We start from the raw sequence: 22500 nt of genomic DNA, 5'->3' as shown, positions 1-22500 counted from the left end.
TCATCCTGTAGGACATTGTCCTCTCTACCTGATCATCCTGTAGGACATTGTCCTCTCCATCTACCTGATCATCCTGTAGGACATTGTCCTCTCCATCTACCTGATTATCCTGTAGGACATTGTCCTCTCTACCTGATCATCCTGTAGGACATTGTCAACTCCATCTACCTGATCATCCTGTAGGACATTGTCCTCTCCATCTACCTGATCATCCTATAGGACATTGTCCTTTCCATCTACCTGATCATCCTGTAGGACATTGTCCTCTCCATCTACCTGATCATCCTGTAGGACATTGTCCTCTCCATCTACCTGATCATCCTGTAGGACATTGTCCTCTCCATCTACCTGATCATCCTGTAGGACATTGTCCTCTCCATCTACCTGATCATCCTGTAGGACATTGTCCTCTCCATCTACCTGATCATCCTGTAGGACATTGTCCTCTCTACCTGATCATCCTGTAGGACATTGTCCTCTCTACCTGATCATCCTGTAGGACATTGTCCTCTCTACCTGATCATCCTGTAGGACATTTGTTGGACATCGTCCTCTCCATCTACCTGATCATCCTGTAGGACATTGTCCTCTCCATCTACCTGATCATCCTGTAGGACATTGTCCTCTCTACCCGATCATCCTGTAGGACATCGTCCTCTCCATCTACCTGATCATCCTGTAGGACATTGTCCTCTCGATCTACCTGATCATCCTGTAGGACATTGTCCTCTCCATCTACCTGATCATCCTGTAGGACATTGTCCTCTCTACCTGATCATCCTGTAGGACATTGTCATCTCCCCCCGGACAGTCCTGGGAATGCAGAGGAGCAGGACATCTCTCTGGTGGGTTCCTCTTCCTGGATCCATCTGTAGGAGACACACAGTGACTGAATATATTGTGAAGATGATCAGATGATGGGGGATCTAGGGGCCCCAATACTGCTCTCTCCTTTACCATCAATGAGAGGCTCCTCTTACCCAGTGGTGATGTTGGGGGCCGGTGGTCTATAATAAATATATCTTACCCAGTGGAGATGTTGGGGGTCGGTGGTCTATAATAAATATATCTTACCCTATGATGTTTGGGGCCGGTGGTCTATAATAAATATATCTTGCCCAGTGGTGATGTCAGGGGCCGGTGGTCTATAATAAATATATCTTACCCAGTGGTGATGTCAGGGGCCGGTGGTCTATAATAAATATATCTTACCCTATGATGTTTGGGGCCGGTGGTCTATAATAAATATATCTTGCCCAGTGATGATGTTGGGGGCCGGTGGTCTATAATAAATATATCTTACCCAGTGGTGATGTTGGGGGCCGGTGGTCTATAATAAATATATCTTTCCTGGTGATGTTCGGGGCCGGTGGTCTATAAAAAATATATATCTTACCCAGTGGTGATGTTGGGGGCCGGTGGTCTATAATAAATATATCTTACCCAGTGGTGATGTTCGGGGCCGGTGGTCTATAATAAATGTATCTTACCCAGTGGTGATGTTCGGGGCCGGTGGTCTATAATAAATATATCTTACCCAGTGGCGATGTTCGGGGCCGGTGGTCTGTAATAAATATATCTTACCCAGTGGTGATGTTCGGGGCCGGTGGTCTATAATAAATATATCTTACCCAGTGGTGATGTTGGGGGCCGGTGGTCTATAATAAATATATCTTACCCAGTGGTGATGTTGGGGGCCGGTGGTCTATAATAAATATATCTTACCCAGTGGTGATGTTCGGGGTCGGTGGTCTATAATAAATATATCTTACCCAGTGGTGATGTTCGGGGCCGGTGGTCTATAATAAATATATCTTACCCGGTGGTGATGTTCGGGGCCGGTGGTCTATAATAAATATATCTTACCCAGTGGTGATGTTCGGGGCCGGTGGTCTATAATAAATATATCTTACCCGTTGGTGATGTTCGGGGCCGGTGGTCTGTAATAAATATATCTTACCCGTTGGTGATGTTCGGGGCCGGTGGTCTATAATAAATATATCTTACCCGGTGGTGATGTTCGGGGCCGGTGGTCTATAATAAATATATCTTACCCAGTGGTGATGTTCGGGGCCGGTGGTCTATAATAAATATATCTTACCCGTTGGTGATGTTCGGGGCCGGTGGTCTATAATAAATATATCTTACCCGGTGGTGATGTTCGGGGCCGGTGGTCTATAATAAATATATCTTACCCGTTGGTGATGTTCGGGGCCGGTGGTCTATAATAAATATATCTTACCCAGTGGTGATGTTCGGGGCCGGTGGTCTATAATAAATATATCTTACCCAGTGGTGATGTTGGGGGCCGGTGGTCTATAATAAATATATCTTACCCGGTGGTGATGTTCGGGGCCGGTGGTCTATAATAAATATATCTTACCCAGTGGTGATGTTGGGGGCCGGTGGTCTATAATAAATATATCTTACCCAGTGGTGATGTTCGGGACCGGTGGTCTATAATAAATATATCTTACCCAGTGGTGATGTTCGGGGCCGGTTGTCTATAATAAATATATCTTACCCAGTGGTGATGTTCGGGGCCGGTGGTCTATAATAAATATATCTTACCCAGTGGTGATGTTCGGGGCCGGTGGTCTATAATAAATATATCTTACCCAGTGGTGATGTTTGGGTCCGGTGGTCTATAATAAATATATCTTACCCAGTGGTGATGTTGGGGGCCGGTGGTCTATAATAAATATATCTTACCCAGTGGTGATGTTCGGGGCCGGTGGTCTATAATAAATATATCTTACCCAGTGGTGATGTTCGGGGCCGGTGGTCTATAATAAATATATCTTACCCAGTGGTGATGTTCGGGGCCGGTGGTCTATAATAAATATATCTTACCCAGTGGTGATGTTCGGGGCCGGTGGTCTATAATAAATATATCTTACCCAGTGGTGATGTTCGGGGCCGGTGGTCTATAATAAATATATCTTACCCGGTGGTGATGTTCGGGGCCGGTGGTCTATAATAAATATATCTTACCCGGTGGTGATGTTCGGGGCCGGTGGTCTATAATAAATATATCTTACCCGGTGGTGATGTTCGGGGCCGGTGGTCCTCCATCATGACTATGTCCTGGTACAGATCCTTGTGTCCTTCTATATACTCCCACTCCTCCATGGAGAAATAGACAGTGACATCCTGACACCTTATAGGAACCTGACACACACAATGATCCAGTCATCATCCAGACCCATCATCCCTTGTGTTCCTGTATAATGTCCCAGCATTCCCAGCAGCGCTCACCTCTCCAGTCAGCAGCTCCATCATCTTGTGGGTGAGTTCTAGGATCTTCTGCTCATTGTTCCTCTCAGGTATCAGTGAGGGAGGTGGAGGCTCCGTGATGGGGCCCCGGGCCCTGCTCCATCCTCCTGACCTGCTGGGGGCCACACACTCTCCAGATGTCTTCTTCACTACTGTGTAATCCTGAGTATGGAGAGACCCCGATAAATATCCCTATATACAGACCCCTCACCTCTCCGGTCATGTCCTGTATTATCCCTAGAGATAAGAGGTCATGTGACCATTTCCCACAATCCCTCACCTCTCCGGTCATGTCCTGTATTATCCCTAGAGATAAGAGGTCATGTGACCATTTCCCACAATCCCTCACCTCTCCGGTCATGTCCTGTATTATCCCTAGAGATAAGAGGTCATGTGACCATTTCCCAGAATCCCTCACCTCTCCGGTCATGTCCTGTATTATCCCTAGAGATAAGAGGTCATGTGACCATTTCCCACAATCCCTCACCTCTCCGGTCATGTCCTGTATTATCCCTAGAGATAAGAGGTCATGTGACCATTTCCCACAATCCCTCACCTCTCCGGTCATGTCCTGTATTATCCCTAGAGATAAGAGGTCATGTGACCATTTCCCACAATCCCTCACCTCTCCGGTCATGTCCTGTATTATCCCTAGAGATAAGAGGTCATGTGACCATTTCCCACAATCCCTCACCTCTCCGGTCATGTCCTGTATTATCCCTAGAGATAAGAGGTCATGTGACCATTTCCCACAATCCCTCACCTCTCCGGTCATGTCCTGTATTATCCCTAGAGATAAGAGGTCATGTGACCATTTCCCACAATCCCTCACCTCTCCGGTCATGTCCTGTATTATTCCTAGAGATAAGAGGTCATGTGACCATTTCCCACAATCCCTCACCTCTCCGGTCATGTCCTGTATTATCCCTAGAGATGAGGTCATGTGACCATTTCCCACAATCCCTCACCTCTCCGGTCAGCAGGTAGATGATCTCCAGGCTGAGCTCTAGGATCCTCTCGGTGGTCGGTGACATTCCTCTATAGATCCTATATATACGGCGCTGGAGTTTTCCTTCTCTTCAGGATATATTCGGGGGGCGTCCTGTCCCCTCTATAAAGCCCCTGTGTGCATTGTGTACAGGTGTATAAAGAACTACAAGTCCCACAATAACCAGGAGCAAGATGTTACATCCTGGAGGCCGAAGGACCTGTGATGATGTCATGGCCATGTGACCGCTCATGTGTGTGGGAGGAGTCAGGGTGGGCCATGTGACCGCTCATGTGTGTGGGAGGAGTCAGGCTGGGCCATGTGACTGATCATGTGTGTGGGAGGAGTCAGGCTGGGTCATGTGATCGCTCCTTCCAGGAATCCATAAACATGAGGGGAGACAATCCGATACGGTGCGGAGCCGTGTGTGTATACAGTGTACGGTGCGGAGCCGTGTGTATATACAGTGTACGGTGCGGAGCCGTGTGTATATACAGTGTACGGTGCGGAGCCGTGTGTATATACAGTGTACGGAGCGGAGCCGTGTGTATATACAGTGTACGGTGCGGAGCCGTGTGTGTATACAGTGTACGGTGCGGAGCCGTGTGTGTATACAGTGTACGGTGCGGAGCCGTGTGTATATACAGTGTACGGTGCGGAGCCGTGTGTATATACAGTGTACGGTGCGGAGCCGTGTGTATACAGTGTACGGTGCGGAGCCGTGTGTGTATACAGTGTACGGTGCGGAGCCGTGTGTGTATACAGTGTACGGTGCGGAGCCGTGTGTGTATACAGTGTACGGTGCGGAGCCGTGTGTGTATACAGTGTACGGTGCGGAGCCGTGTGTATATACAGTGTACGGTGCGGAGCCGTGTGTATATACAGTGTACGGTGCGGAGCCGTGTGTATACAGTGTACGGTGCGGAGCAGTGTGTGTATACAGTGTACGGTGCGGAGCCGTGTGTGTATACAGTGTACGGTGCGGAGCCGTGTGTGTATACAGTGTACGGTGCGGAGCCGTGTGTATATACAGTGTACGGTGCGGAGCCGTGTGTGTATACGGTGTACGGTGCGGAGCCGTGTGTATATACAGTGTACGGTGCGGAGCCGTGTGTATACAGTGTACGGTGCGGAGCCGTGTGTGTATACAGTGTACGGTGCGGAGCCGTGTGTGTATACAGTGTACGGTGCGGAGCCGTGTGTGTATACAGTGTACGGTGCGGAGCCGCGTGTGTATACAGTGTACGGTGCGGAGCCGTGTGTATACAGTGTACAGTGCGGAGCCGTGTGTATATACAGTGTACGGTGCGGAGCCGTGTGTGTATACAGTGTACGGTGCGGAGCCGTGTGTATACAGTGTACGGTGCGGAGCCGTGTGTGTATACAGTGTACGGTGCGGAGCCGTGTGTGTATACAGTGTACGGTGCGGAGCCGTGTGTGTATACAGTGTACGGTGCGGAGCCGTGTGTGTATACAGTGTACGGTGCGGAGCCGTGTGTGTATACAGTGTACGGTGCGGAGCCTTGTGTATATACAGTGTACGGTGCGGAGCCGTGTGTATATACAGTGTACGGTGCGGAGCCGTGTGTATATACAGTGTACGGTGCGGAGCCGTGTGTATATACAGTGTACGGTGCGGAGCCGTGTGTATATACAGTGTACGGTGCGGAGCCGTGTGTGTATACAGTGTACGGTGCGGAGCCGTGTGTGTATACAGTGTACGGTGCGGAGCCGTGTGTGTATACAGTGTACGGTGCGGAGCCGTGTGTGTATACAGTGTACGGTGCGGAGCCGTGTGTATATACAGTGTACGGTGCGGAGCCGTGTGTATATACAGTGTACGGTGCGGAGCCGTGTGTGTATACAGTGTACGGTGCGGAGCCGTGTGTGTATACAGTGTACGGTGCGGAGCCGTGTGTGTATACAGTGTACGGTGCGGAGCCGTGTGTATATACAGTGTACGGTGCGGAGCCGTGTGTATACAGTGTACGGTGCGGAGCCGTGTGTGTATACAGTGTACGGTGCGGAGCCGTGTGTATATACAGTGTACGGTGCGGAGCCGTGTGTATACAGTGTACGGTGCGGAGCCGTGTGTGTATACAGTGTACGGTGCGGAGCCGTGTGTATATACAGTGTACGGTGCGGAGCCGTGTGTGTATACAGTGTACGATGCGGAGCCGTGTGTGTATACAGTGTACGGTGCGGAGCCGTGTGTGTATACAGTGTACGGTGCGGAGCCTTGTGTATATACAGTGTACGGTGCGGAGCCGTGTGTGTATACAGTGTACGGTGCGGAGCCGTGTGTGTATACAGTGTACGGTGCGGAGCCGTGTGTGTATACAGTGTATGGTGCGGAGCCGTGTGTATACAGTGTACGGTGCGGAGCCGTGTGTGTATATACAGTGTACGGTGCGGAGCTGTGTGTGTATACAGTGTACGGTGCGGAGCCGTGTGTATATACAGTGTACGGTGCGGAGCCGTGTTTATATACAGTGTACGGTGCGGAGCCGTGTTTATATACAGTGTACGTTGCGGAGCCGTGTGTATATACAGTGTACGGTGCGGAGCCGTGTGTGTATACGGTGTACGGTGCGGAGCCGTGTGTATATACAGTGTTCGGTGCGGAGCCGTGTGTGTATACAGTGTACGGTGCGGAGCCGTGTGTGTATACGGTGTACGGTGCGGAGCCGTGTGTATATACGGTGTACGGTGCGGAGCCGTGTGTATATACGGTGTACGGTGCGGAGCCATGTGTATATACGGTGTACGGTGCGGAGCCGTGTTTGTATACGATGTACGGTGCGGAGCCGTGTGTGTATACGGTGTACGGTGCGGAGCAGTGTGTGTATACGGTGTACGGTGCGGAGCCGCGTGTGTATACGGTGTACGGTGCGGAGCCGCGTGTGTATACGGTGTACGGTGCGGAGCCGTGTTTATACAGTGTACGGTGCGGAGCCGTGTGTATACGGAGTACGGTGCGGAGCCGTGTGTATACGGTGTACGGTGCGGAGCCGTGTGTGTATACAGTGTACGGTGCGGAGCCATGTGTGTATACAGTGTACGGTGCGGAGCCCTGTGTATATACGGTGTACGGTGCGGAGCCGTGTGTATATACGGTGTACGGTGCGGAGCCGTGTGTGTATACGGTGTACGGTGCGGAGCCTTGTGTATATACGGTGTACGGTGAGGAGCCGTGTGTATATAAGGTGTACGGTGCGGAGCCGTGTGTGTATACGGTGTACGGTGCGGAGCCGTGTGTATATACGGTGTACGGTGCGGAGCCTTCTGTATATACAGTGTACGGTGCGGAGCCGTGTGTATATACAGTGTACGGTGCGGAGCCTTGTGTATATACAGTGTACGGTGGAGCCTTCTGTATATACAGTGTACGGTGCGGAGCCGTGTGTATATACAGTGTACGGTGCGGAGCCTTGTGTGTATACAGTGTACGGTGCGGAGCCGTGTGTGTATACAGTGTACGGTGCGGAGCCGTGTGTGTATACAGTGTACGGTGCGGAGCCGTGTGTGTATACAGTGTACGGTGCGGAGCCGTGTGTGTATACAGTGTACGGTGCGGAGCCGTGTGTGTATACAGTGTACGGTGCGGAGCCGTGTGTGTATACAGTGTATAGTGCGGAGCCGTGTGTGTATACAGTGTACGGTGCAGAGCCGTGTATATACAGTGTACGGTGCGGAGCCGTGTGTGTATACAGTGTACGGTGCGGAGCCGTGTGTGTATACAGTGTACGGTGCGGAGCCGCGTGTATATACAGTGTACGGTGCGGAGCCGTGTGTGTATACAGTGTACGGTGCGGAGCCGTGTGTATATACAGTGTACGGTGCGGAGCCGTGTGTGTATACAGTGTACGGTGCGGAGCCGTGTGTGTATACAGTGTACGGTGCGGAGCCGTGTGTGTATACAGTGTACGGTGCGGAGCCGTGTGTGTATACAGTGTACGGTGCGGAGCCGTGTGTGTATACAGTGTACGGTGCGGAGCCGTGTGTGTATACAGTGTACGGTGCGGAGCTGTGTGTGTATACAGTGTACGGTGCGGAGCCGTGTGTGTATACAGTGTATAGTGCGGAGCCGTGTGTGTATACAGTGTACGGTGCGGAGCCGTGTATATACAGTGTACGGTGCGGAGCCGTGTGTGTATACAGTGTACGGTGCGGAGCCGTGTGTGTATACAGTGTACGGTGCGGAGCCGTGTGTGTATACAGTGTACGGTGCGGAGCCGTGTGTGTATACAGTGTATATATATAACGTTGTATTTGTTCCGGTTCTTTTCTTCATGTCTCTGCGGTTCAGTATTAGTCCCTGCAGTATATTTGGTGCTGCGATAAGTTTTATATATTTATTTATTTATAGTTTTTTAACCGTTAAGTGTCCGGTATGATTGAAGTCTTTGTGACGCACAGAACAGTTACCGGTCAGGTTTACTCTATTGTGATATTATTGTCGTCATTTTATTGGTTTCAATTTTGCTTTGTAATAAATTATATAATAAAGTGCAACTTGTCCTGAAATATTAACATAAAAAGTAATAATAAGGAATATTAACATAAATAATAAGGAATAACATAAATAATAAGTAATAACATAAATAATAAGTAATAACATAAATAATAAGGAATAATAAGTAATAACATAAATAATAAGGAATAATAAGTAATATTAACATAAATAATAATAAGTAATATTAACATAAATAATAAGTAATATTAACATAAATAATAATAAGTAATATTAACATAAATAAGTAATAATAAATAAGTAATATTAACATAAATAATAAGTAATAACATAAAAAATAAGGAATAATAAGTAATAATAACATAAATAATAAGGAATAATAAGGAATATTAACATAAATAATAAGGAATAATAAGTAATAATAACATAAATAATAAGGAATAATAAGTAATAATAACATAAATAATAAGGAATAATAAGGAATAATAATAAGTAATATTAACATAAATAATAAGTAATAACATAAATAATAAGGAATAATAAGTAATAATAATAAGATATATTAACATTAATAATAAGGAATAACATAAATAATAAGGAATAATAATAAGTAATAATAACATAAATAATAAGTAATAACATAAATAATAAGTAATAACAAATAATAAGGAATAATAAGGAATATTTACATAAATAATAAGGAATAATAAGTATGATTCAGAGATTTAGTTTTTTCGGGACATATTCTATGTTATCAGGGGCCCCCCAGCACCCGCTCTCTGGAATAGGGGCGGAGCAGCTGCCGTTAGGGACAACCCCCCACAGCCGGAGTCCCAATCAGAACGATCGTGAAGTGGCACCTGTACCCAGTCCTGCTGCTAATGGGTGATAGGCGCCGTCTCGGGTGGCACCTTTTAACCCTTCTTTTCAGGGTCACCAGGGACCCAATTGACCCGGAATCAGCGCAAATCGCCGATCTCAAATCCCAAACATTTATTGGAAATATCCATTTTCCTTACACGTAGAGAAGCTTCAAATTTAGAAAATGCAAAATTTTCGAAATTTTCCTGACATTTTGTGATTTTTCACCAAGAAATGATGCAAGTGACGATGAAAATTTACCACCAAAATAAAGTAGAATATGTCACGAAAAAACAATCTCAGAATAATCGGTAAAAGCGTTTTAGAGTTAACGCTTAAAGTGACGGTGGTCAGAATTACAAAAAAGGGCTGCGTCTTTAACCCCTTAAGGACCAGGCGTTTTTCGTACCTTTTTTTTGTCCTCCTTACCTTTAAAAAAATCAGAACTCTTTCAATTTTGCACCTAAAATTCCATATGATGCTTATTTTTTGCGTCGCCAATTCTACTTCGTAATGACATCAGTCATTTTGCCCAAAAATCTACGGTGAAACAGAAAAAAAATCATTGTGCGACAAAATTGAAAAAAAAAACGCCTTTTTGTAACTTTTGGGGGCTTCCGTTTCTACGCAGTACATATTTCGGTAAAATGACCCCTTATCATTATTCTGTAGGTCCGTACGGTTATAATGATCCCCGACTTATATAGGTTGGATTTTGTCTTCTGGAAAAAATCATAACTACATGCAGGAAAATTTATACATTTAAAATTGTCATCTTCTGACCCCATAACTTTATTTTTCCGTGTATGGGGCGGTATGAGGGCTCATTTTTTGCGCCGTGATCTGAAGTTTTTGTCGGTACCATTTTTGCATTGATCGGACTTTTTGATCGCTTTTTATTAATCTTTTCATGATATAAAAAGTGACATAAAATGCGCTATTTTGGACTTCGGAATTTTTTTGCGCGTACGCCATTGAACGTGCGGTTTAATTAGTGATATATTTTTATAATTCGGACATTTCCGCACGCGGCGATACCACATATGTTTATTTTTATTTACACAGTTGTTTTTTTATTCTTTGAAATGCCGGGTGATTCAAACTTTTATTAGGGGAAGGGATAATTGAAAGAGTTAATGATTTTTTTACACTATTCTTATGCCATATTATAGCTCCTATAGGGGGGGCTATAACATTGCATGTACTGATCTTTACCACTGATTGATGCATCTCCATAGGAATGGATCAATCAGTGATCTCGGGCTTGAATCATTGATTGGGCGATCGGACTGCAGGAAGGAAGGTAAGAGACCTCGTCCTGTGCTACAGCTGATCGGGATGACTATACCGCGACGATCCCGAACAGCTCCCTGAGCTAACCGGGCACTTTTACTTTCACTTTTAGCCAGATCAGTGCCGCGCGCTATTAGTGGCTGGTCCCGGCTTCACTATGACGCCGGGCCCACCGTGATATGATGTGGGGTTACCGTGTAACCCCGCGTTATATCACGGGAGCGGGACTAGGGGCGTAAGTTTACACCTTTGGTCCTTAACAGGTTAAGGTGAAAATGAGCTGCGTCCTTAAGGGGTTAACATAAATAAGGAATAAGTCATAATAACATAAATAATAAGCAGCAATCAGTAATATTGACATAAATAATTAGTAATGAGTAATATTAACATAAATAATACGACTTCAAACATGAACAAAGGGTTAATCCTGGACAACCCCCAAATAAATGACTTAAAAAATCTGGTGGAGAATTCACAAAAACAAAGATCGATATGAATTATAAAGTGAAGAAGTGATCTCTGGGTAAAGTGTCGTCCTCCGACCTCACACGTAAGCCGCTTCTCTGCTGAAAATCTTCAGGTCAAATATTTCCCACAACCTTTAACATTATAATGGCTTTTCTCCTTTGTGAACTTTTAGATGTATAATAAGACCTGACTGGTGGGTAAAACATTTCCCACATTCTGTACAAGAAAACGGCTTTTCTCCTGTGTGGATTCTCTGATGAATAATAAGACGTGATTTTGTGATAAAACATTTCCCACATTCTAAACATGAAAATGGTTTCTCCCCTGTGTGGATTCTCTGGTGAAGTGTAAGATCCGATTTATGAGTAAAGCGTTTTCCACATTCCAAACATGGAAAGGGCCTCTCCCCCGTGTGGCTTCTGTAATGTTTAACAAGATTAGATTTTTGGGTAAAAGATTTTCCACACTCAGGACATGAAAATGGCTTCTCCCCTGTGTGAATTTTATGATGCTCAACCAGATCACGTTTCTGGACAAAACATTTCTCACATTCAGAACATAAAAATGGCTTCTCTCTTGTGTGAACCTTATGATGTGCAACGAGACCATGTTTCTTGGTAAAACTTTTCCCACATTCGGAACATGAAAACAGCTTTTCCCCTGTGTGAATTTTCTCATGTTGAATTAAACTTGAATTCTTGGTAAATCGTTTCCCACATTCAGAGCATGAAAAAGGCTTCTCTCCTGTGTGAGTCCTCTGATGTTCTACTAAAGTTGATTTCTTGGTAAAAGATTTTCCACATACTAAACATGAAAACAGCTTCTCCCCTTTGTGAATTTTCTTATGTTCAATTAGATTGGAATTCTTAGTGAAACATTTTCCACATTCCAAACATGAATATGGCTTCTCTCCTGTGTGAATTCTCTGATGTTGTACTAGTGTTGAGTCATTGATAAAATATTTCCCACATTCCAAACATGAAAACTGGCTCTCCCCTGTATGAATCTTATAATGCTTGACTAGTATATATCTCTGAGCAAAACATTTTCCACATTTGGGACATGAATATGTCTTCTCTCCTGTGTGGATTGTACGATGTTGGTCTTGCTTTGATTTGCTGATAAAACCTTTCCCACATTCAGAACAAGAAAATGGTTTCTCCCCTGTGTGAATTCTTTGCTGTCCCACTAAATGTGCTTTTCTTTCGTCTCTGGTAAACTCTATGGATGACAGGAAACTTTGTCCTGAGTCTTCGCTGTAGACATCTAGAGAAAATGTAAGAAGAGTTTGATTTCTGTATATTCCTCATAAATCAGATAAAAGTTTATTTTCTTAAGCATAAGACAAAGAGAAGGAAAGTTATCGAGCTGAGGATTACAGAGGTGTCTGGGAGTTTAAAGGAGAAGTCTAGTGGTGAAAAACGGATTCCCTATCTGCAGGATAGGGGGTAAGTTTTAGATTGTGGGGGGTCCGCCATGCCCCCTCCATATCTCTATGATAGAGCCGTTCAGCTCCTCCAACTGCTTCAATAGGAAGTTGTGTAGTCCTCTCATTGTTATTGTAGTGTTGTCTCTGCAACTCCTAGCTCCTCCCTGCCCCCTAACAGGAAGTTGTGTAGTCCTGTTATTGTCAGTGTGGTATTGTCTCTGCAGCTTCCACCTCCTCCCTCCCCCCCTAACAGAAAGTTGTATTGTCCTCTCATTGTCAGTGTAGTCTCCACCTCCTCCCTCCCTCCTGCAAGAAAGTTGTGTAGGCCTTTCATTGTTGGTGTGGTGTTGTCTCAGAAGATGCCCAGCACCTCCTCCTGAGACATCGCATCATTCTCTGCTGTCTCAGGGGGTGTGGCTGGATCTTGTCTATGAACTCTAGCCCCGCCCCTGAGTGATGTCATCATACAGTAATGCTTTCCTGTTGACTTGTGTATATATATATATACTAGCTGAGTACCCGACGCTGCCCAATTTTTCCTACCTAATCCTTGGGGGGGGGGGGGTGAGGCAACAAAGGAGAAAACATTTGTCCTCATATCCCGACCCCAAATCCCCTCCTTATATCCCAACCCCATATCTAATCCTCATTTCTAATCCTAATCTCCCGTCTTCAGGTGGGGCTGAAAATAAAAGGGGTGTGGCTTAAAGGGTGGGCATGTCTTTACAAGATGGGGCATGGAATGCGGGGAGGCAGCCTGACTGCCACATTCATCAGGAGATGACATATAAGTAACATAGATTTGTATGGGACTTAAACAAAACCCCCGACCCTAACAAATGGGGGTAGTTAAGGGTTAAATAACTATCCTATATTTTAAGTGGACATATAAGTAACATGTGACCAAGTATTATGGAAATATCTCCAGCCGTTTGGAAGTTATATAGTAACATATATTTCCCATAGACTTGTATGGGACTTTATACATAAGCCCCGCCCCTGGCAAATGGGGGTGAGTAAGGGTTAAATCACCGATCCTATGTTTGTTGGTGACATATAAGTAACATGTGACCAAGTGTAATGGTAATATCTACAGCCGTGTGGACGTGATGCTGGAACATACACACATATATATACATATATACACACATATATACATATATACACACACATACATACACACACATATATACACACACATATATACACACATACATCATATATACACATACACACATACATACACACACATATATATATACACACAATACATCATATATACACATACATACATCATACATACACACACATATATATACACACATAATACATCATACATACACACACCTATATATACACACAAAATACATCATACATACATATATATACACACACACATCATACGTACACACACCTATATACACAGATACATACACAAATATACATACACACATATATACATACACATACAAACAAAAATACATATATACATACATATATATATATATATATATATATACACACACACACATACGTATATATACAGTGGGGCAAAAAAGTATTTAGTCAGCCCCCAATTGTACTTGTTCTCCCCCTTATAAAGATGAGGCTGTAATTATCATCATAGGTTATAACCTCAACTATGAGACAGAATGAGAAAACATCCATAAATCCCATTGTCTGATTATTAACCCCTTAAGGACTCAGCCCATTTTGGCCTTAAGGACGCAGACTATTTTATTTTTACGTTTTCCTTTTTTCCTCCTCGCCTTCAAAAAATCCTAACTCTTTTATATTTTCATCCACAGACGAGTATGAGGGCTTGTTTTTTGCGCGACCAGTTGTCCGTTGTAATGTCATCACTCATTATATCATAAAATGTACGGCCCAATCCAAAAAATATTATTTGTGTGGGGAAATTAAAAAGAAAACCACAATTTTGCTAATTTTGGAAGGTTTCGTTTTCACGCCCTACACTTTACGGTAAAAATGACGTTTTCTTTATTCTTTGGGTCAATATGATTAAAATGATCCCCATGGTAACGTACTTTTCTATTATTGTTGCGCTTAAAAAAAAATCACAGACTTTTTAACCAAATTAGTACGTTTAGTACGTGGAGAGGAGGAAAACCAGTATACATCAAAAATTCTATATTGGGGAAGATATATAGACGACGTGTTTATATTGTGGAAGGGTACGGAGGCTTTGTTTAAAGAGTTTGTATCATCCCTCAATCATAATCCTATTGGGCTGCGGTTTACATCAGAAAGCAGCTCTGTATCCCTCCCGTTTTTGGATGTGCTAATTGAGAAAGACGGAAGGGGGAGCCTTAGGACGAGCATATATAGGAAACCCACGGCGACCAATAACTTATTAAGATACGAGAGTCACCACCCCAACCCTCAGAAACACGGGATCCCCAGGGGTCAGTATCTACGACTGAGACGCAATTGCTCAGACAGGGAGGACTTTATTAGGCACTCGGCTGACCTGAGAAATAGGTTCCAAGAAAGGGGGTATCCCGATAGGGTCCTCAGAAAAGCCTTTAAACATGCACTTAAGAGTGATAGGACAGATCTTCTTACTCCTAAAATTAGAGCACCCAATAACAGCAAACAGATCCAAATGATAGGCACCTTTGATGAAAGATCAGAACAGGTTAAAAACATTTTGGGTCGATACTGGGGCATTCTAAAAACTGACCCTCACTTGAAAGATGTGTTATCTGACCATCCGTCCATTACTTTTCGAAGAGGCAGATCCATCAGGGACTTTGTGGTCCATAGCCACTTTGAAATAGAAGAAGTATCAGGATCTTGGTTGGAAAGAAAGCCTATAGGCACTTAAATGTGGAGGGAACTGTATAGCATGCCCTTTTATGGACAAATCCAAAACCTTTAAGAACGATCATACAGGTGAAGAATTCAAGATCAGGGATTTCGCAAATTGTAAAACAAGTGGAGTGGTATATTTATGTAGATGTACATGTCCATTGGGCTATGTGGGGAAAACGAGCCGTGAGATACGAAGGAGGGTGGGGGAACATCTGGGTGACATACGACATAGACGTGATACTTCTATAGCCAAACATGTGTGGGAACAACACAATGGAAATCCTAAGGTATTAACATTTCAGGTGATAGAGGTCATCAGATCGAGTATAAGGAGAGGCGATACGGATAGAAAGATATTGAGGAAGGAGGCTGAATGGATTTTCAGACTGAAGACAGTGAGACCTTATGGCTTAAATGAGAGCCTTTTATTCACACCCTTTATCGAACAGGGATAATGTGCAGTGTCACTCCATTGGATGATAAAGGAGGATTTGCTTAGGCTACAGGAGACTAGGAGATGAAATAAATTGCCTTGTTCTCCCCCCTAGGAGCTAGGACTTATCTGGTGAACATTATGAAGACTTTCTAACTATAATTTGATGACAGGCTGTGATTAGAGATCTGTGGGGATGGGATCGCCAAAGACATTCGTCTCTTTTTCCTTTCTGTAGGATGTGAACCGGATAGATCCATCACTTAGTAAGGGAGGGAAAGTCCTTGTGGTTGAGGCCACCCTGTTAAGGAGGTGGGTCCCTCAAAAGGTAGGGACAGAGGGTTGAGGATTTAGATTTAGGGGGGCACCTCTGTCTCCCCATTTTTTTATTTTCCTCCACATATGTTCTTGAGTCCTTATTTATATCTATCTTCCCTGCGGTCTAGTGAAATATAGCCATAAAACTTAATGATGCTGGGATTAATAATATCAGCAGGGATCCGGAACAGGTATAGCCATAAGAGGAAGTTATGACATATTAAGGTTCTGGGTAGCTTTGTCCTCTCAATATAAGACTAGAGTGATAGATCTTTTTGCTACTCTAAGTGTTAGTATTACCATCTTTGTTATCGTCTTATAGCTACTTTCTCTATAGCCACCTCTCTCTCCTTTTGATAACCACTATGGAAGGACAATGGATTTGGTGATCATAAATACATCCCAATTTGCGGACATAATCACAGACCTTCATAATAATTACCATCTACGGTGTTCTATAATAAAGAAATCATTTTTTCATTAAAAACCTCCCCGATGGACAGTAGTTCATATTATGAGGGATACTTACCTTGTATGTATACTATGGGATAGAGTGGACTGACATTGGCCATTCCTTACCGTAATGTTGATAAACACCAAAATCACATGACGGTCACATGATCGGGAGTAGCTCCGATCATGCGCAATAGGCGCACACGGGGACTCCGCTGTGGGCGCTGTGGGATGAGAAACCCAGATGGGTACCTACCGGAAGTGCATCGGTGCTACCCCGGAAGTGTATGCCGGCCGGTGTATTTAATGGCAGTATGTTGAGCCGTATACATGCCGCCGGAGATTAAGGAGTGCGCTTATCGTGGCGCGCGGTATCCATCGTTGGTACTAGGCGGGCATGAGATAGGCATGTACCACAGCTGGGAACTATGTTACATCATGCTCCCCCCCCCCGCTTGACTCTGTTAATGCAATGTGTTATAAAACTGACGGACATGCACTGCTGCTTGTTTATCTAGTGTTTCTTCTATGGAGATGCAGTACAATAGACTGTCCATAGTTTATCGGCCATGAGAGTGGTGTCAATCAAGTGATGGTATGTACCCCTCCTGGGGAGAGTTTTGCAGTTTCTATGTTGTACTGAGAGAGATGCAAATAGTTTGTTTATATGTTTATTTATTCAGGCACCTACAGCATCAGAGACCATCTAAAAGCATCAGAGACCATCTAAAAGCACCAGAGACAAGTTATTTTTATGACTGATGATTGTATCCTATTAGTTCCTTGAGAAACCCCACAAGTTGGGGGGAAACGCGTCGGAACGGATACCAAATTGTAACATTTTACCTTATCACCTTTCTCACGTGGTGTGGGGAGAGGTCCTAGATTATGAGTAGCACCCTGGAGTATATATGAGAATGCATCATTAATTGTACCGCAGTGACTGACAATTGTGGTACAAGGTACATTATCTCTCTCCTAGGGTGCTGTCTATCTAACAATAGGACCTTTGTCTCGTTATTTGATATGATTTTTCACTTTTAGGTCACAAATTATAGTTTATTTTGCTTTAGTAATACCCATTTTAAAGCATACCATTAAAGTAGATATGTTTTAGAAAGGTTATTTTCAGCTGCTGTGATTTACTAGAGAGGAACCTTTAATTTGATTGTTTTTTGTTGCTGTGAAAAAAAAAAATACGTTTAAGATCCCCCTATTTTGAAGACCTAGAACTTTTTCATGCGGCGGTATGAGGGCTCATTTTTTGCGCCGTGATCTGTACTTTTTATTGATACCATATTTGCTTATATAAAACTTTGAATACATTTTTTATAAAAAATTTTGGAATAAAATGTTATAAAAATGTTATACCGTACGGTATCATTAACATTTTATTTTAATAGTTCAGATATTTACGCACGCGGCGATACCAAATATGTATATAAAAAAATATTTTTTTAACACTTTGTGGGGGTGAAATAGGGAAAATGGGGCAATTTACGATTTTATTGGGGGAGGGGGTTTCACATTTTTTTTTAACTTTTTTACTTTTATTTTTACACTCTTATAGTCCCCATAGGGGACTATTTATAGCAATCATTCGATTGCTAATCCTGTTCAGTGTTATGTATAGGACATAGCACTGATCAGTGTTATCGGTCATCTTCTGCTCTGGTCTGCGGGAAGACAGCGGAGACAGGTGAGGGGACCTCTGTCTGCCATGCAGGATGATCGGATCACTGCGGGCGATCCGATCCAATCATCCAATTAAGTGACTGCAATGCTGCAGATGCCATGATCGGTATTGATCACGGCATCTGAGGGGTTAATGTTTTTTTCCGACAAAAGGGGCGTGTTCCCGACAAAAAGAGAAAAAACCTCCGAGTGTGAAGAAAACTCACAGGAAAACCGTTTTGCTTCACAGAAAGCGGACAGCTCTGAGCCGTCAGTAAATTCCTCAAAACGGAGTGAATCCTGCTACCCCCAGCATGGAACAGGGTCTGTTCCATGTTGGGGGTAGTAGTACACGGGCTGAGGGATTGATCGCACCGGGTCTCACTTCTGAGACCCGATCAGATGTTATTAAGCAGGCGGCATGTTCCGATCCCCTGCAATGTACAATAAACTTTCATCTTTAAATTCCCCACCAGGAGCCCTGAATGTCCGGGACTGAGGAGCCAATCAGGGCTCCTGGCAGGGTTTTAATATAGAAGCGCTGTGGTGGGCAAAGATGTATAGAATCGGTGGGGGGGGGGGGTATATATCTGGCCCCTCCAGCATTTCTATATATCTTTCCCCCTGCTGCGCTATTATATATCTATACTGACCCCCGCTGCACATATACTGACCCCCGCTGCGCATATTTATATATACACGAATCCCCCCCCCCCCCCAGCTGTGCATATGAATATTCATGCTCTCCCTCCCCTGGCTGCCAATGAATGAAAACTCTTAAAAACTCTATTAGCGGGGGAGCGGAAGGCTGCTGCCCGCTCTCGCTGCTAAGAGTTTGTCATCCATAGTGGGCAGCAGCAGCAGCATATCATGCTGTGGGGGGTCAGACATGTGGATATATATCCCTCACATCATACATATACAAATGCCGGCTCACCGCTATGAATGACAAGTAAAGCAGTGCAGGGAGCGGAGGATCGCGCTGCTGCTGCCAATAGCTTACTTGTCATTCATAGCGGTGAGCCGGCATTTGTATATGTATGATGTGAGGGATATATATCCACATGTCTGACCCCCCACAGCATGATATGCTGCTGCTGCTGCCCGCTATGGGTGACAAACTCTTAGCAGCGAGAGCGGGCAGCAGCCTTCCGCTCCCCCGCTAATAGAGTTTTCATTCATTGGCAGCCAGGGGAGGGAGAAAATATGAATATTAATATGCGCAGCTTGGGGGGGTCAGTGTATATATATATATATATATATATATATATATAAAAGCCAAAAAAATTATTGCAGCACTACTCAGCCTCAATGTGTGGGTGCCAGCGTCCAAAAAACTTCTTGACCAAAAGTCCTCAGTTTAAATAGGATCCAACAATAACGCAGCACTCCAAAGAACGGTGAAAAAAGTGTTGATTTATTCCGGTCACATCAGTACAAGCAACGTTTCTGCTCCTATGGAGCCATTTTCAAGCTTAGTGTCACATCAGTAGGGGGTTTAAATACCCATGTGCATTAAACATCATACACATTTCAATTAAGTGCTCATTACATAAAAACATTAAAATTGTATAAACAGTGTATACATATATCTTCCATTGTGTATATATCATAGATCTTCAGTTCATATTTCATATATTAAAGTGCATATTAGTGCATATTAGTGCATATAAGTGTTTTAAAACATAGCAGCGCTCGAAGTTGAATGCTCCACTAACATTATGTTGATACATAGCAGCTGTATGATATAATTATACATATATAATATAATGAAATGGGGAGTTTGACTATTACCCGCTCTGTACTTGTTTAATGGCGTCCAGTGGCGTGGGTGAAAACACCACTGCGCCTGTGCAGGGAGCGATCCCGGTCCAGAGCTGTCGCGAGAACAAGTCACGTGACTAACCCTGGGTCATGTGATCGCTTCCGCATACTACTGCACTGAAAGCGTCGCCCGTTGTCCTGGTTACCACCTGCGCTGATCAGCCCTGGTGTAAAGCAGAAAACAGACGCAGCGAACGCTATAAAGATATGTGCCAGACCTGAATATAAAGTTAATCCATAGAGGCTTATGATGTATACTTGTTATTAACCGAATCTATATAAATCGTGCATGAAGGTCAGTCCGCTAACCAACAAGGGTATTGGATAAAGAAAATAAAGGATATATATATATATATATATGTATATATATATATATATATATAAAAATGAATAATTAAATAAAAATACAACAAAAAAGAATAAAAAAATAAAAATTAAAATAAAAATTTGAAAATTAAATTAAAGAAAAATATAATAAATAAATATTCAAAAAACTAAAATATACATAAAGAAATATAAATAAATAATATAAAAAAAATATATAAAAAAAAGTTATGAATAAATATCATTCCTTATTTATAAGGATCCCTTCCTTTTTTAGGACAATTTTACACCCAGACACACCTTACATTTACACCTCAGATACGCTCCTCTTATGTAGGACTTTCATCCCTCGGAGTCATCTCTGATCTCCAAAGAGATGTCTGTCATTGAGATGCGATTGATTTTGTACCAGCACCAACAAGAGGGGGTGATAGACTGGCATTATTGAAAAGGAGAGAAATGTGGTGGATTCACATGTTGGATAATTAACATTATTTAGAATATGGCATAGAGTGCATAACCAGGGGGCCACATAGAGTTCTGACTCTGAATCCTAAGGCGGTTACACACAGTATTTGATAAGATACTATGTATAACGTGGATATTAATTTTTACAATTTTTTCTGTTTGTCTATTTTTATAGATCTACTTCAAGATGAAACATCAAGGAGAAGACATTACCTGCTCTGTGTCTATCATCTGTATGGCGTTATTCTAGAGATTATTAAACTTTAAGATTTATGTTTAGAATATGTGCCTTTCTTGAATATAATATGATATTATAGAATTTGGGTTGGTCCAGTGTGCATGCATGTCAGTTCCCCTCTCCAACAGGTTGATGTGTGATCGAGAGAGAGTCCCCCTATACAGTTGGTGGGTGACTCTGTCTCAACACACATCTATCTGTTCATTTTTTTCAAATTTCTTTTTTTTTTATTTCTTTTTTTATTTCTTTTTTTTATTATATTTTGTTTTTCTATCATTTCTTTACCATTCATATACCATTGATGGACAACCCAGACCACATTGAGTGAGACTGATGCTGCTATAATAGCAGAGAAGCTCCATCCAAGGTGTAGGTGGGTAGACGGAGACATGTTGGGACCCTACAATCCCAATGTCACTGTCCCCCGGTGACAGACATCTCTTTGGAGATCAGAGATGACTCCGAGGGATGAAAGTCCTACATAAGAGGAGCGTATCTGAGGTGTAAATGTAAGGTGTGTCTGGGTGTAAAATTGTCCTAAAAAAGGAAGGGATCCTTATAAATAAGGAATGATATTTATTCATAACTTTTTTTTATATATTTTTTTTATATTATTTATTTATATTTCTTTATGTATATTTTAGTTTTTTGAATATTTATTTATTATATTTTTCTTTAATTTAATTTTCAAATTTTTAGTTTAATATTTATTTTTTTATTTTTTATTTTTTTATTCTTTTTTGTTGTATTTTTATTTAATTATTATTTTTTATATATATATATATATATATATATATATATATATATATATATATATATATATATATATATATATCCTTTATTTTCTTTATCCAATACCCTTGTTGGTTAGCGGACTGACCTTCATGCACTATTTATATAGATTCGGTTAATAACAAGTATACATCATAAGCCTCTATGGATAAACTTTATATTCAGGTCTGGCATATATCTTTATAGCGTTCGCTGCGTCTGTTTTCTGCTTTACACCAGGGCTGATCAGCGCAGGTGGTAACCAGGACAACGGGCGACGCTTTCAGTGCAGTAGTATGCAGAAGCGATCACATGACCCAGGGTTAGTCACGTGACTTGTTCTCGCGACAGCTCTGGACCGGGATCGCTCCCT

At 42.9% G+C, this 22500-nt stretch overlaps 1 protein-coding gene across 1 annotated transcript in view; it reads right to left on the bottom strand.

Moving 5' to 3' along the window:
• LOC130317331 (zinc finger protein 271-like) overlaps positions 1 to 22500 on the bottom strand; it is a 59331-nt gene that overhangs the window by 26113 nt on the left and 10718 nt on the right. Inside the window, exons 3-7 of the mRNA XM_056552840.1 lie at positions 11510 to 12626; positions 11292 to 11352; positions 3259 to 3438; positions 3042 to 3171; positions 772 to 869 (exon numbers count right to left, since the gene is read on the bottom strand). Of these exons, the coding sequence (XP_056408815.1) occupies positions 772 to 869; positions 3042 to 3171; positions 3259 to 3438; positions 11292 to 11352; positions 11510 to 12626 (1586 nt within the window). The remainder of the gene's footprint in view (positions 1 to 771; positions 870 to 3041; positions 3172 to 3258; positions 3439 to 11291; positions 11353 to 11509; positions 12627 to 22500) is intronic.

Source organism: Hyla sarda, unplaced genomic scaffold, assembly GCF_029499605.1.
Source record: "Hyla sarda isolate aHylSar1 unplaced genomic scaffold, aHylSar1.hap1 scaffold_199, whole genome shotgun sequence".
NCBI lineage: Eukaryota > Metazoa > Chordata > Amphibia > Anura > Hylidae > Hyla > Hyla sarda.
The sequence above is the reverse complement of the archived record's forward strand: the minus strand, read 5'-3'. Positions and strand labels throughout refer to the sequence as shown.